This window comes from Podarcis vaucheri (genome assembly GCF_965113315.1).
Source record: "Podarcis vaucheri genome assembly, chromosome: 18".
NCBI lineage: Eukaryota > Metazoa > Chordata > Lepidosauria > Squamata > Lacertidae > Podarcis > Podarcis vaucheri.
This window is the reverse complement of record NC_138756.1, coordinates 6,190,654-6,206,587: the sequence shown is the minus strand read 5'-3', so window position 1 is coordinate 6,206,587 and position 15,934 is coordinate 6,190,654. Positions and strand designations below refer to the sequence as shown.

The following is a 15,934-nucleotide window of genomic DNA, read 5'->3' as shown; positions in this document are numbered from 1 at the left end:
CAGAGCATTCCAGGCACTCCTGTCTTCCACTGCCTCCCACAGTTTGGTCAGACTCATGTTTGTAGCTTTGAGAACACTGTCCAACCATCTCATCCTCTGTCGTCCCCTTCTCCTTGTGCCCTTAATCTTTCCCAACATCAGGGTCTTTTCCAGGGAGTCTTCTCTTCTCATGAGGTGGCCAAAGTATTGGAGCCTCAGCTTCACAATCTGTCCTTCGAGTGAGCACTCAGGGCTAATTTCCTTAAGAATGGATGCATTTGATCTTCTTGGAGTCCATGGGACTCTCAAGAGTCTCCTCCAGCACCATAATTCAAAAGCATCAATTCTTCGGCGATCAGCCTTCTTTATGGTCCAGCTCTCACTTCCATACATCACTATTGGGAAAACCATGGCTTTAACTATACGGACCTTTGTTGGCAAGGTGATGTCTCTACTTTTTAAGATGCTGTCTAGGTTTGCCATTGCCTTTCTCCCAAGGAGCAGGCGTCTTTTAATTTCGTGACTGCTGTCACCATCTGCAGTGATCATGGAGCCCAAGAAAATAAAATCTCTCACTGCCTCCATTTCTTCCCCTTCTATTTGCCAGGAGGTGATGGGACCGGTGGCCATGATCTTTGGTTTTTTTTGATGTTGAGCTTCAGACCATATTTTGCACTCTCCTCTCTCACCCTCATTAAAAGGTTCTTTAATTCCTCCTCACTTTCTGCCATCAAAGTTGTGTCATCTGCATATCTGAGGTTGTTGATATTTCTTCCAGCGATCTTAATTCCGGCTTGGGATTCATCCAGCCTAGCCTTTCGCATGATGAATTCTGCATATAAATTAAATAAGCAGGGAGACAATATACAGCTTTGCCGTACTCCTTTCCCAATTTTGAACCAGTCAGTTGTTCCATATCCAGTTCTAACTGTAGCTTCTTGTCCCACATAGAGATTTCTCAGGAGACAGATGAGGTGATCAGGCACTCCCATTTCTTTAAGAATTTGCCATAGTTTGCTGTGGTCGACACAGTCAAAGGCTTTTGCATAGTCAATGAAGCAGAAGTAGACGTCTTTCTGGAACTCTCTAGCTTTCTCCATAATCCAGCGCATGTTTGCAATTTGGTCTCTGGTTCCTCTGCCCCTTCGAAATCCAGCTTGCACTTCTGGGAGTTCTCGGTCCACATACTTCTTAAGCCTGCCTTGTAGAATTTTAAGCATAACCTTGCTAGCGTGTGAAATGAGTGCAATTGTGCGGTAGTTGGAGCATTCTTTGGCACTGCCCTTCTTTGGGATTGGGATGTAGACTGATCTTCTCCAATCCTCTGGCCACTGCTGAGTTTTCCAAACTTGCTGGCATATTGAGTGTAGCACCTTAACAGCATCATCGTTTAAAATTTTAAATAGTTCAGCTGGAATATCATCACTTCCACTGGCCTTGTTATTAGCAGTGCTTTCTAAGGCCCATTTGACTTCACTCTTCAGGATGTCTTGCTCAAGGTCAGCAACCACACTATACCTGGGGTGTACGAGACATCCATATCTTTCTGGTATAATTCCTCTGTGTATTCCTGCCACCTCTTTTTGATGTCTTCTGCTTCTGTTAGGTCCTTTCCATTTTTGTCTTTTATTATGGTAATCTTTGAACGAAATTTTCCTTTCATATCTCCAATTTTCTTGAACAGATCTCTGGTTTTCCCCATTCTATTGTTTTCCTCTATTTCTTTGCATTGCTCGTTTAAGAAGGCCTTCTTGTCTCTCCTTGCTATTCTTTGGAAATCTGCATTCAATTTCCTGTATCTTTCATTATCTCCCTCGCATTTTGCTTGCCTTCTCTCCCCCGCTATTTGTAAGGCCTCGTTGGACAGCCACTTTGCTTTCTTGCATTTCCTTTTCATTGGGATGGTTTTAGTTGCTGCCTCCTGTATAATGTTGCGAGCCTCCACCCATAGTTCTTCAGGCACTCTGTCCAGCAAATCTAAATCCTTAAACCTATTCCTCACTTCCACTGTGTATTCATAAGGGATTTGGTTTAGATTGTATCTTACCTGTCCAGGGGTTTTTCCTACTTTCTTCAGTTTAAGCTTGAATTTTGCTATAAGAAGCCGATGCTCCAGGTCTTGTTTTTGCTGACTGTATAGAGCTTCTCCATCTTTGGCTGCAGAGAATATAATCAATCTGATTTCGATGCTGCCCATCTGGGGATGTCCATGTGTAGAGTCGTCTCTTGTGTTGTTGGAAAAGAATGTTTGTGATGACCAGCTTGTTCTCTTGGCAGAACTCTATTAGCCTTTGCCCTGCTTCGTTTTGATCTCCAAGGCCAAACTTGCCACTTGTTCCTTTTATCTCTTGACTCCCTACTTTAACATTCCAATCCCCTATAATGAGAAGAACATCCTTCTTTGGTGTCATTTCTATAAGGTTTTGTAAGTCTTCATAGTATTGGTCAATTTCAGTTTCTTCAGCACCAGTGGTTGGTGCATAAACTTGGATTACTGTGATGTTAAAAGGTCTGCCTTGGATTCATATCAAGATCATTCTATCATTTTTGAGACTGCATCCCAGTACAGCTTTCGCCACTCTTTGGTTGACTATGAGGGCCACTCCATTTCTTTTACAGGTTTCTTGCCCACAGTAGTAGATATGATGGTCATCTGAACTGAATTCGCCCATTCCCGTCCATTTTAGTTCACTGATGCCCAGGATGTCAATATTTATTCTCGCCATCTCATTTTTGACCACATCCAACTTACCAAGGTTCATGGTTCTTACATTCCAGGTTCCTATGCAATATTTTTCTTTACAGCATTGGACTTTCTTTTTGTTTCCAGGCATATCCGCAACTGAGCATCCTTTCGGCTTTGGCCCAGCCACTTCATCAGCTCTGGATCTACTTGTACTTGTCCTCCGCTCTTCCTCAGTAGCATGTTGGACACCTTCCGACCTGAGGGGCTCAACTTCCAGCGTCATAACTAGAAGAAGAAGAGTTTGGATTTCATATCCCGCTTTATAACTACCCTAAGGAGTCTCAAAGGGGCTCACAATCTCCTTTCCTCCCCCACAACAAACACTCTGTGAGGTGAGTGGGGCTGAGAGACTTCAGAGAAGTGTGACTAGCCCAAGGTCACCCAGCAGCTGGATGTGGAGGAGCGGGGAAGCGAAGCTGGTTTGCCAAGTTATGAGTCCACCGCTCTTAACCACTACACCACACTGGCTCTCTAAAGCATCCCTAACAGATAGCCATCCAAACTCTGCTTAAAAACCTCCAAGGAAGGAGAGTCCATGGTCGGATCCAGCTCCTTCTTTGGTCCTTGGGAGCAAAGTTCAGGCCAAACTTCCATTTCCCAGAAACACCTTTTCACTTTTCTCCATCATGTTTTTCTCCATCTCTGCACCTGCTGCCTGAGCGATTCAAGACTTCGGAAAGTTAGTGTGATGAAACTTATTCCACTTGGAATAATCAAAATTATAGTCATCTCCTCTTCTAAATGCTCAGGAGATATTTCGGGAGATTGCATGAGCCTCGGAAAGCAACATGGCAATATTAATTGCACTGTGTCTGGGAAAGGAAAAGTTGGTGCCGAGAATATTTCCTGTGTTGGAGACAGACTGAGTGAAGATGCAGAGCTGGCGACAGAGGGGTGTGCCTGCCTTGTGCTTCCTAGCTCCGAAGGTAGAGTTGAAAACCACGCAGATTGGGGAAAGCCCAGGCAGTCTGGCCTTGCAAGAGTCTTTGGGTTCTTCTGCTTTGTCTCCTTGGCAGGTAAGAGGAGGAGGAGGCAGAGCCAGAATGAGATCCCTGCTCCTTCTGTTGCTGCTTCTGCTGCTCATGATGCCCTTTGGAGTCTATGGGAACCACAAGGCAAAATGCCCCTTGAATCTGGTCAGGGATCAAACGGATGCTCGCAGTTACTACTGGCCTGAACACTTTCTCATCACTGGGATCATATCTCCAAAATCCTTTTATAAGGAAACTCCATACGTCTTTTCTCAGACACCCTTCGCCAAGAGTGAGAGGTATATAAAATCATATGTGGATAGGTTTCATGGTCCTCCAGTCCTTCTAGTGGTTCCTATTTATCAAGGAAAGAGTGCCTTTCTCAGGGCTAGGGAGCCAAGGCTGTCCTCATGTTGCAGGTCTACCCTGCCCTAACCATTGGTCTTGCTGGCTGGGCTGATGGGAGCTGGGGGGTCCACTAAAAGATTCCACCCAAACCTCTCCCGATTCCTTGTTCCCTGGGTCTTCCTTAGTGAAACACTCTCCTTCCTTTGATTCTGTGTTGCTTTTAGTAGAATGCAAGGATGCCAATGAATCTGGTCAGGAGTCAAAAGGATGCACTGAATTTTCCCACCTGCAGGATGCCATGAAACTCAGGCAATTCCCAAGGCTCAAGGGTTTTATTCAATATTATTCCATTTGGACAATTCAGAAACTGTCGTTAGGGAATGCTACAGTTTTACAAATGGAATTTAAGATCCTCTGAGTGACATTTGGTGGCTGAAGAGCAGAAAAGATGTACTTTAATTGAAATGATGAATAAAATAATATGAATCAGGAGACTTCCTTGTTCGTGGAGTCAGGTCTCTAAAATGTGAAAAGGAATTATTCCTTTTTTCACATACACAACTGGCCTCATTTCTAAGTAGTGAGATGTTTGATATTTCTTCACGTGGAATCCATAGGTACCTGTTTCCTATCCCAGAGGGAGGCATGAAACTCAAGCAATTTCCAAGCTGCCAAAATTATTTTATGTTTATTCTATTTGGATCATTTGTGAACAACCTTAGCCCAGTTCTCTTGACACAATACCACAGGAGACCTACAGCTCACCATGGGCTACATTAAAGGTTTCCTCCTCCAATCTCAGCACTTTTTCCTTTCTGTCACTGTCATTTTAAAAATAATTAGAAGCGCTTTAAGAAACTCCTGAAAATGGGTGGATTTTTATGGGTGAAAGCAGGAACGATATGCTTCAAATAAAATGATTATTTAAAATAATACAGACCAGGGTGTGTCCTCATTGGTGGAGTCACTGATCCAAACATGGGCAAAATTATAGATTTTACCACACACTCAAACCTGCAAGCCACCAGGCCTCATTTGTAACTAAAAGGGGACTGAGGTATTTGGTGCTTCTCCTCGTTTTATCAAGTGGTCTCTTATCTACCTATAGTCTAGCCCCTTGGAAGAAGCCAAAGACCACTGCAGCAAAAGCAGCCCTTGCAGCAACTTCCCAGTATATCACACATTTTGAGGGGCGCCTTCATTTCTTACTCATAAAACCATAGTAGAATAGAATCATAGAGTTGTAGAGATGGAAGGAACCTGAAGGAATCTCACCTGAAGCATCCATGACACGTGGTCACCTTCGGAGAGAGTCTGTTCCACTGCTGAACAGCTCTGTGTGCTATTTGCATCAAAGCTCCGGTCATGGAGCAGAGATCTCCAAATTTTTGTTTTATGCTAGACAGGAAAAGGTTTGATATTAATGCAAAAGGATAAATAAATACTAATCTGTGTGGATTATATAATCTTTCCTCCATCCCATTCATATGAATATCAGTTTCACTCTTTTTAAAGAATTCATTTATTGCAGGGAGGCAAATAGGTTCTTCTGGCACGTGTTGCCTTTCCCGCTCACCATCCAAGAGATCAACCAGGATCTCAGGCTCTTACCCAACATCACCCTGGGCTACAACCTCTATGAGAACCATTTCGATGCAAGGTTGACTTCGGACGCCATGCTAGAGCTGCTTGCAGGCAGTGGATGCAATATTCCCAATTATCACTGTGGAGAACAGAATCACCTGCTGGCTGTTCTTGAAAGAAGCAACACTTTCATTTCAAGAGTGATTTCAGCCTTGTCAGGCATCTACAAAATCCCACAGGTAAGTAGTGGGAGAGCATGGAGGGAAAGAGAATTTCAACTGCGTAAAATTCTGCTTTCTCTTTGGATAGGTCAAGCAGGGATATTTTTAAAAATGGGAAAATCCTGAGCTATGGATTCAACATCCCTTTTTCAAAACTGAGCCTTCACCAACTTGACACCTCCAGAAGTTTCCGACTAAAATTCCCATCAGCCTCAGCCAGCAGAGATTTAGATATCAGTCATTTCAGATAATTAAAAATCTTTTGCTGAAAGTAAAATAAATTGCTGATCTTTGCTTTGCTTGCTAGATCAGTTATGGCTTCACTGCCCAGGTTCTCGAAGATAAAACCCTCTTCCCTTTTGTCTACCGGATGATTCCCAAAGAGGAAAGTCAGTACCAGGGGATTGTTGAATTGCTCCTGTATTTTGGATGGACGTGGATTGGCCTCTTCACTCCAGACAATGACAATGGAGAAAGATTTGTGAGCGCTGTGAAACCTCTGATGCTCAGCAAAGGGATCTGCATTGCTTTATCAAAAAGAGTACCAGAAAATGATATGGATCAATTTATCAGGCCTGGGGAATCTTTTTTCCTATGGAGACAAGTTGGGGTATTTGTTTCCTATATAACCAGTGCACTGAGTATCCTAGGACTCGTGGTAATACATCATTTCTATGAGAAGGAATTCGGGGGAAAAGTCTGGATCACAACAGCTTTGCTAGAAATCAGAACTGGCATTTACCTCTCTCCAGATATGTTCCGGTACCTCCATGGTTCTCTGTCCTTTGCAATTCAGACTGGAATAAGGAGCAGCAAAGGTGACAAATGGCAGACCAATCTTGAGGATTATTTGAATCAAGCATTTCAGTGTTCATATTCAAAGCATCTGTTGTCCGTGAAAGGCAGGATAAGATGCAGAGAGGAGGAGAACCTGCAGCCATTGCCCCAAGGGGAGCATGAGAGAGTCCTGTCTCATGACAGCTATGGCACTTACATCAATGTTCAGGCTGTGGCTCAGGCCTTGCATGCTTCGCTTTCATCGAGATCCCAGAGGAGGCTGATGGTGGAGGAAGGAGAGCAATGGGGACACTCAAGGCTACAGCCGTGGCAGGTATTTCCTTCCCCCTTTTGCAAACTGCAGTCCACACAGATGCTGATCTTGACTGGGGATAGACCTGCAAAATATCATAGTTACTATTAGTACTAGTAATAGAAGCAGACCGCCCAACATTTCTCTGATGAAAATAGAGACGGCCCATTCCATAATGATAATCTTACTGTTAACACTCTGGGGCTTTTTTCAGGGGGGAACTCGCTGGAACTCAGTTTTGGCACCTTTCAGGTGCGTGCCATTGCCATTCTCAGAGGGAGGTGTTCATGGTGAGTTCCGGCGCCTTCTTTTCTACAATAATAGCACTGTTTATACATCTTCTTCAGTTGCCTCAGCACTCTAGGCAGCTCCCAAAATAAAGAAATTCATACTAAAATATTAAACCTATTAAAAAATTCCCGATATAGGATTGGACGCCTTGTGGGTTGGATAACTCCACATCTGCCAACATTTCTCCAATGAAAATAGGGACATTCTAAGCAAAGTTGGGAAATTCCAGGATCAAATGAATATATTCTCTCTAATTCAGGGACGTCCCTGGAAAATTGGAGCACTTGCAGGGTCTGTAGTAATAAAAATGGCTGAATAGGAATTCCACTCTACATGAGATACACGCAGCCCCAAACCATAAGAGGCTGAAGTGAGTAGGACTGAGATATCCATCTTGGCTTCCCGGTTTCTTAATGCTGGTGTTTTCCCCTGTAATTTCAGCTTCACCCTTTCTTAAGAGAAATCCAGTGTCTGAATACTTCCAGAGGCAGGCTGTGCTTGGATGAAAACTGGGAGCTGCCAGCAGACTTTGATATTGTGAACTGGGTGATGTTTCCCAATATTTCTCATGACCTTGTGAAAATTGGGAATATAAGGAGAGAGACGTCTGCTGGCATAAAGTTCACCATTAACCCAGAAGCCATTGAGTGGCCCAGGAAATTCAATAAGGTAGGGTAAAATACAAAGGGAGAAGGCTAGGAGATGATTACTACTATGTTTTTCCTTAAACAACCGCTGAAAAATGACCATATCAGGATATCAGGTTGACCAATGGTGTCTTGACCGTCAATCACAGCTGCAACCACCACTCTTTCTTTTCACAGCAGCTGAGATAGGAGGTGAATTTGGGGTGCTCAAAGAAAGGATAGAGCACAGAGTTCCTCAGAGAAGACACCAGAATCTTCGACAGAAAGGACTACGTAGATAAGAAGAAAAGGGAAAGCCCCTAGTAAAAGTGAACTATTGGGCTTTCATACATGCAGAAGGATGGAAAGTAATTTATTTTAGAAATGATAATTACTGATTTATTGTGGATATTTTAAATTTATGGAGTAAGCTCACTTGTAGATGTTGCAAATGTTAAACTAGTGTATGTGCAGAAATTGAGAGGTGCACGGCTGTTGGTGAAGGATGAGAAGTTAAAAAAAAAAACCCTATTCTAATACAAGGTTAATGTTAAGGAATGGCATATGAACTAGAAATAGCTAGGACATTCATCAGCAATAGGAGGAAACCTTGCATGCCTCAAAAACAGAGTGAGGGAAACCAATATTTGGAAAACTCATATTAAATTTGTCTTAATTAGTGATTGAGAGATTATCCGAATCCTGAACTTTGGGGAAATCACATTTCAGACTCCATTGCCATTTTCTTTGAAGATTGATTAAGCAGGGAAGCAGGTAAACGGAGAAGAGGAAACAGAGTTCTGTGATGCAAACCTCAGTTGTCCCGAACGAATTATGAAGAACATGATATTCTGGTCACCCCAATGGTCAGTGGGGGGCTGAAAGGACCCTGATGATGGGGTCAAAGGCTGCAGTCCAGAGATCCATTTGAACTCACTCTATGAGTGAATTACATACACACAAATACTCCTAACTGTTCCTCTTTCTTGCACCTTCTTGTCTTTCTGGTTAGGCCGTGCCTCGTTCCAGGTGTACAGAAAGATGTCGACCTGGATATGCCAAGGTGGTTCTAGAAGGAAAGCCCATTTGCTGCTATGCTTGTGCTCGGTGTGCGGAAGGGACCTTCTCCGCCCAGGAAGGTGGGTGACGCCAAGGGGGAAGGTATTTCTGGAGAGAGTAAACACAGGGCAGTAATCCAGTCTCAAACACTTTTTGTGAGATATCTGCAGACATTGGGTAATGTGGCTCCTTCCTCAACTTCTTTACAATCACCTTCATTACATCCTGGAAGAGAGTTGAAAGGAATGACCATAAGGAAGAAATCTCTAGGATTTCTTCAAAATGTAATCGAGTTCAGATCATTAGGGATGTAAGTGATGTTGAAGCCACTCTTTTTCTCTTTCCCAGATGCAGAACATTGCACCAAATGCTCAGAAGATCACCATTCAAACAAGGACAGAGATCAATGTGTCCCCAAGATTACCACCTTCCTGGCTTATGGAGAACATTTAGGAATGTTTTTAGCTTCCGTTGCCCTCTTCTTGTCCTTAACAGCAGGCATTGTGTTGAGAATCTTCATTAAATACAAGGAAACTCCCATAGTCAAAGCCAACAACCGGGACCTCTCCTACATCCTCCTCGTCTCCCTCCTGCTTTCCTTTTTGTCCTCCTTCCTCTTCATCGGGCGCCCAAGGAAAGAGACCTGCCTTCTCCGACAAACGGCCTTCAGCATCATCTTCTCAGGTGCTGTTTCTTCTGTCTTGGCAAAGACCATCACGGTGGTGCTGGCCTTCCTGGCCACAAAGCCTGGGAACAGGGTGAGGAAATGGCTGGGCAAGAGTCTGGCCAACTCCATTGTCATCTCCTGTTCTGGGGGGCAAGTTCTCATCTGCACCATCTGGCTGCGCTCTTCTCCCCCATTCCCAGAGTCCGACATGCGCTCCCAGGTGGAAGAGATCATCCTGCAATGCAACGAAGGGTCTGTGGCCATGTTCTACGTTGCCCTCGGCTACCTGGGCTTCTTGGCTGCCACCTGCTTCACGGTGGCTTTCCTAGCCAGGAAGTTGCCCGGCTCCTTCAACGAAGCCAAGCTGATCACCTTCAGCATGCTGGTCTTCTGCAGTGTTTGGGTGTCTTTTGTGCCCACCTACCTGAGCACCAAGGGCAAGTACATGGTGGCCGTGCAGATCTTCTCTATGTTGGCCTCCAGTGCTGGGCTTCTGGGCTGCATCTTCCTTCCCAAGTGCTACATTATTGTGCTGAGGCCTGATCTGAACACAAAGGAGCACCTGACAACCAGAAATTAAGGGGACATCTGATTCTTAAAACATTCCATGTTCCTGATGTCCAGAAGTGCATAAAGGAAACACACTTGCTCATCCATGTTGCTCATGCTTCGTCTGTGAAAGAGATTATGTTCATTCTTAGCCCCGGTTTTATGTAGTCCTGTTCACATGAACCGTAAGATGGGAGGAACGTCCTTGGTTCCTTACTTTGCCAAGGATTACAATGAATCCTGGTGTACTGCCCTTAGTTTGTAAACTATTATCTTTTAATAATTTTAAAAAGATTTAAAAGGTTTTTGAGTCTGTTTGCTTTGTCATGACTACCTATGAACCATATCAATTCTAATATTCCGCAATACTGTTTGGTTATGCCAGTTCTATGTATTCACTTTTCTATGCTCCATTTCTCACATTTATGCGCTATCATTCATAAGCTCACTTCACATCATTTCATTCTCCTAAGCTTTGTAAATCAATAAACTGAGAAATTCATTTAAGACATCTTCCATAGTCTGTTGGTTTAATTTCTGTATTGTGTAAGCTCTGCTCCCTGTTCCAACGAGTAGCAACTGATCTTAGACAAGCCTTGACTGGGATCCAATGAACTTTATTGCACTGGCCAGGGTTAGGGGCGGGCGAGGCAGCTGGGAAGAGATGGGAGAGGGAACTCCGGCGCTCACGAGAGTGGCAGACCGCCTACGCCAATCTGGGCGAGTCATTGTGAAAGGAGGTGGGGCGAGTAGAGCTGGGGAAGGCAATGGGTCGCGAGAGGCAGCGGTGGAAAGCGGGGAGAGGTGGGGCGGGGTTTAGTGGAGAGTGGTCACGCCCACTAGGCAGGGCAGAGCTGGGAGGAGCCTCTGGCTTGACTTATTTCATTATTATTACTAATATTAATTATAATGAAATATTAATTTGGGGGAATGTATATTCTATTCTATTCTAGTCAAAACGATAAACAACTACCTGACATTCAGAAGGCATCTTAAGGCAGCCCTGTTCAGGGAAGTTTTTAATGTATGATATTTTAGTGTTTTTTGGTTTTTATGGAAGCTGCCCAGAGTGGCTGGGGAAACCCATGGGCGGGGTACAAATAATAAATTATTATTATTATTATTATTATTATTATTATTATTATTATTATTCTATTCTGTTGGGACACGGGTGGTGCTGTGGGTTAAACCACAGAGCGTAGGGCTTTCCGATCAGAAGGTTGGCGGTTCGAATCCCCGCAATGACGGGGTGAGCTCCCGTTGCTCGGTCCCTGCTCCTGCCAACCTAGCAGTTCGAAAGCACCTCAAAGTGCAAGTAGATAAATAGGTGGGAAGGTAAACGGTGTTTCTGTGCGCTGCTCTGGTTCGCCAGAAGCGGCTCAGTCATGCTCCCCACATGACTCGGAAGCTGTACGCCGGCTCCCTTGGCCAATAAAGCGAGATGAGCGCTGCAATCCCAGAGTCGGTCACGACTGGACCAAATGGTCAGGGGTCCCTTTACCTTTACGTATTATATTATATTATATTATATTATATTATATTATATTATATTATATTATATTATATTATATATTATTACATTACATATTACTGTATTTTCCCATGTAGAACATGCCCCCGTGTATAAGACTCCCCCTATTTGGGGGGACTCAAAATGAAGAAAAGGGGGGATCCCATTTTACTCGTCTTATACACGGAAAAGTACGATATATTATGTTATGTGTTACGGTATTGTCAGAGCTGCCCGAGGTCCCAGCTCACAAAGGACCAACGCCGGTTCGTTGTTATATACAAAAGTCTTTATTGAAGTTCAGTTTTACTTTCACAGCCGCAGCGCGCAGCTCTACGTCTGAAACTCTAGACCACTGAAGCTCCGTCTGAATCTCCTCCCCCCAGACACCAGTTTAAGACTCTGGCCTTGCTCCACCTCTTCCTTTGCTCTTTCCTCCTCTGGGTCCGCCTGTCCGCTGTGGTCTCGCCCTTCCTAGACTCTTCTGACGCTGAGTCCCCTGAGTCTTCCCCCTGCCTCCGGCGGGCTTTAGGACCTGGTTCCCCATCCGGGTTTTCTGCTGTCTCACACGCCTGTACATTCGAACTTAGCGTGCGTGCCCAGCCGGCAACCTTCCTCCTGACCGTTACACTGCTCCTGTCACTGCTTCCCCCTTCGGGGAGGCTAGCTGGACCTGACCTCCCCTCCGTTCCCCCACTCTCCGATAGAGGCGTGGTCAGCCCTGACTCATCTTCTTTCCCTGCTGGAGGAGACGCTGGCCCTGACACATGGGACTCTTCCCCCCCCCCCACTACGCTCTGGTGGGGAAGCTGGTCCTGATCTCCCGCTGCTGCTTTGGGAGTCCCCGCTGGCCCCTTGTTTCTGGTGTGTCCCCCCTGGGACCCCCCTTGCCCTGACCATCGGCGCCTCCTTCTGGGAATCTTCCGATCCGCTGGAGAAGCTCATGGAATCTCTCGGGTCACTGCCATACTCCCCTACGCTGCCCTCCGATTCTTCCCCTTCGCTCTCCATCTCCTCTCTCCCCTGTGCCTCTGCTCCTGAGCCCCTGACATTACCCATAAAGCTAATAAGTGAAACCTAACAAAAGACAATTTGGGTTTAATTTGTTTAGTTATACATTGGAAAACAAGTAAATTTCAATTTTAGGAAACAGGATCCTTGTTTGTGAGAAGAAGGGGCAGCAAAGCATGCTGGGAAGAAGGACGTGAGGGAAATGAAACCTAATTTATCAAGAAAACTAATGTGAAACCTAAGAGAATACCACTTGGGATTTATTTATTTGGTTATACACTGGAAAAAACGAATAAATTCCAAATTAATACAAAACCCCACAGCAGGGCATGCTGGGAATTGACCGTTGGCCTGAGGGAGCTGGCAGTGCATGCTGGGAACTAGACTGCAACTGCCGCCGCTCAGCAGCCTGGACCATGGCGGAGGCTGGCGGGAGTCGCAGGGCCTTTTGAGGGTGGCCCCTTCCCCTCCGAGGGCAGAGAAAGGCCCGGCCCCATGGCCCTCCTGCCTCTGCCTCCGCCAGGGACACCAGCGCCTGCAGCCCGTCCAGCTGCACTCTGCACGCCCTCAGAGGCCGGAGAGGCTGACAGGGGCAGGGCCCCCAGGTGATCCCGGGAGAGAGGGGGGCCCCTTGGGGGATCTGCACTCTGCACGCCCTCAGAGGCTGGAGAGGCTGGCAGGGCCCCCAGGTGAGCCCGGGAGAGAGGGGGGCCCCTTGGGGGATCTGCACTCTGCACGCCCTCAGAGGCTGGAGAGGCTGGCAGGGCCCCCAGGTGAGCCCAGGAGAGAGAGGGGCCCCTGGGGGGATTTGCACTCTGCACGCCCTCAGAGGCTTCGTAGTCTAAGCTCAGGGGGCTCTCTGAGCCGGCATCTCTCTGGGGGATGAGGGGTTTCTTCCCATGGGTCAACATCCTTCTTAAATTGTGGTGCCCAGAACTGGACACAGTATTCCAGGTGGGGACTGACCAAGGCAGAACAGAGCTCAGTCTTGTAAGCCACTGGGATTAGCAGCAATAAAAGTAACAATAATCACTTCGTTAACAAATATTTATGCTGCTTAACTATGTGTGCATTTCAATCCCTTATTCATTGTTGTGAGTAGTAATTTTAAGTGCATTCTTAATATTACAATCAAGGTGCGATGCTTTTAAAATGCACATTTTCTTTAATTATGAACACAGAAATAAATGTCGCTCCCAATTCATCGGATGATGACCTGTGCCACAAAGAGGGAACCAGGCAGAGGGCCTTCTTGGTGGTGGCGCCCGCCCTGTGGAACGCCCTCCCAGCAGATGTCAAGGAAGTGAACAACTACCTGACTTTTAGAAGACATCTGAAGGTAGCCCTGTTCAGGGAAGTTTGTAATGTTTGATGTATTTATCGTGTTTTTCATATTCTATTGGGAGCCACCCTGAGTGGCTGGGGAAACCAAGCCAGATGGTGGGGTAGAAATAAATTGTTGTTGTTGTTACACTAGATTTAATGAACACTCATATCAGAGTGCCCTGGAAATTGATGGCCAGAGTCTTTTATATACTAACCTTTTATGCTCTTCCACATCCGTTTAATGCTCCGAAACCCCTCTTTTAGCTTCTTTTAGACTTTTATGTATACTTTGTGTTTTAATATTTTTTAGCTTTACGTTTTACAGACTGGAAACGACTCTACCCCACCCTACTGAATGCTGGTCTACTACCGTAATAAAGATTTGATTGATTGAAATGAAAAATCCTGTAGTAATGCTGTGATTGGACACCGAAATAATATAATACAGGGTGATTCATAATGAAATATACAGTTTCCAGATCCTGTAAGGCAGGCGCTGACACGGAAAACAGCTGCGAACCGTGAGGTAGATGTACTCATAAAGTGATGGAGGTGATGGTGCGCGTGTCACGTGACTAGTCAGGCGAAATGGCTGCGTCTGCAGTGGAGAAGGCGTTTTGTGTTCTTGAATTGAGCAAAATGGAGTTTGTTGTGCAACGGCATTTGCAATTGCGATGTGTGTTGTGTGACAAACGGTGCATACATAGAACACCTGTGACTGTTTCTAAAATACTTTAAACATTCCCCTACAATTCTGTCACAGGTAACATGAGATATATTCTCATTAATAGTGTGTTGAAACTGTATACTTCATTATGAATCACCTTGTATAATAACATAACAACATAACATATCATAACATAACATACCTGTCAGGGGCTCAGGAACAGACGCACAGGGGAGAGAGGAAATGGAGAGTGAAGGGGAAGGATCTGAGGGCAGCGTAGGGGAGTATGACAGTGACCCGAGAGATTCCATGAGCTTCTCCAGCGAATCAGAAGATTCCCAGAAGGAGGCGCCGATGGTCAGGGCAAGGGGGGTCCCAGGGGGGACGCACCAGAAACAAGGGGCCAGCGGGGACTCCCAAAGCAGCAGCGGGAGATCAGGACCGGCTTCCCCACCAGAGCGTAGTGGGGGGGAAGAGTCCCATGTGTCGGGGCCAGCGTCTCCTCCAGCAGGGAGAGGAGAGGAGTCAGGGCTGACCACGCCTCTATCGGAGAGTGGGGGAACGGAGGGGAGGTCAGGTCCAGCTAGCCCCCCCGAAGGGGGAAGCAGTGACAGGAGCAGTGTAACGGTCAGGAGGAAGGTTGCCGGCTGGGCGCGCGCGCTAAGTTCGAATGTACAGGCGTGTGGGACAGCAGAAAACCCGGATGGGGAACCAGGTCCTAAAGCCCGCCGGAGGCAGGGGGAAGACTCAGGGGACTCAGCGTCAGAAGAGTCTAGGAAGGGCGAGACCACAGCGGACAGGCGGACCCAGAGGAGGAAAGAGCAAAGGAAGAGGTGGAGCAAGGCTAGAGTCTTAAACTGGTGTCTGGGGGGAGGAGATTCAGACGGAGCTTCGGCGGTCTAGAGTTTCAGACGTAGAGATGCGCGCTGCGGCTGTGAAAGCGAAACTGAACTTCAATAAAGACTTTTGTATATAACAACGGACTGGCGTTGGTCCTTTGTGAGCTGGGACCTAGGGCAGCTCTGACAGCGGGAAACAATTTACTTCCCGGTTCTGGCGGAGGCTCATGAGCTTGCTACAGGTCGAGGTGAGCTTCTCGATGGCGAGGCACCCAGAAACCAACGGTCAAGCCGAAAGAGCGAACAACAACAATCTGATTAGGATAAGGGAGGGGGACGAATGGAAAACGACCATGTTCACCCCCCTGGGGGCTTTTGAGTACTTAGTCATGCCATTTGGATTACAATCGGGGTCCGCCTGCTTTCAAGCCTTCATGCACCATGTGTTGG

General features: G+C 46.1%; 2 protein-coding genes across 2 annotated transcripts in view; both read left to right on the top strand.

Annotated features, from left to right (window-relative positions):
* The window catches only part of LOC309522825 (vomeronasal type-2 receptor 26-like), a 49,927-nt gene extending 38,866 nt beyond the window's left edge, over positions 1 to 11,061 (top strand). The window contains exons 2-5 of the mRNA XM_082206440.1: positions 5,576 to 5,867; positions 7,672 to 7,899; positions 8,869 to 8,995; positions 9,264 to 11,061. Of these exons, the coding sequence (XP_082062566.1) occupies positions 5,576 to 5,867; positions 7,672 to 7,899; positions 8,869 to 8,995; positions 9,264 to 10,162 (1,546 nt within the window). The 3' untranslated portion in view covers positions 10,163 to 11,061. The remainder of the gene's footprint in view (positions 1 to 5,575; positions 5,868 to 7,671; positions 7,900 to 8,868; positions 8,996 to 9,263) is intronic.
* Positions 3,094 to 15,934, top strand: part of LOC309522769 (vomeronasal type-2 receptor 26-like) — a 24,424-nt gene continuing 11,583 nt past the window's right edge. The window contains exon 1 of the mRNA XM_082206320.1: positions 3,094 to 3,551. The gene's annotated coding sequence lies outside the window, so the exon portion shown is untranslated. The remainder of the gene's footprint in view (positions 3,552 to 15,934) is intronic.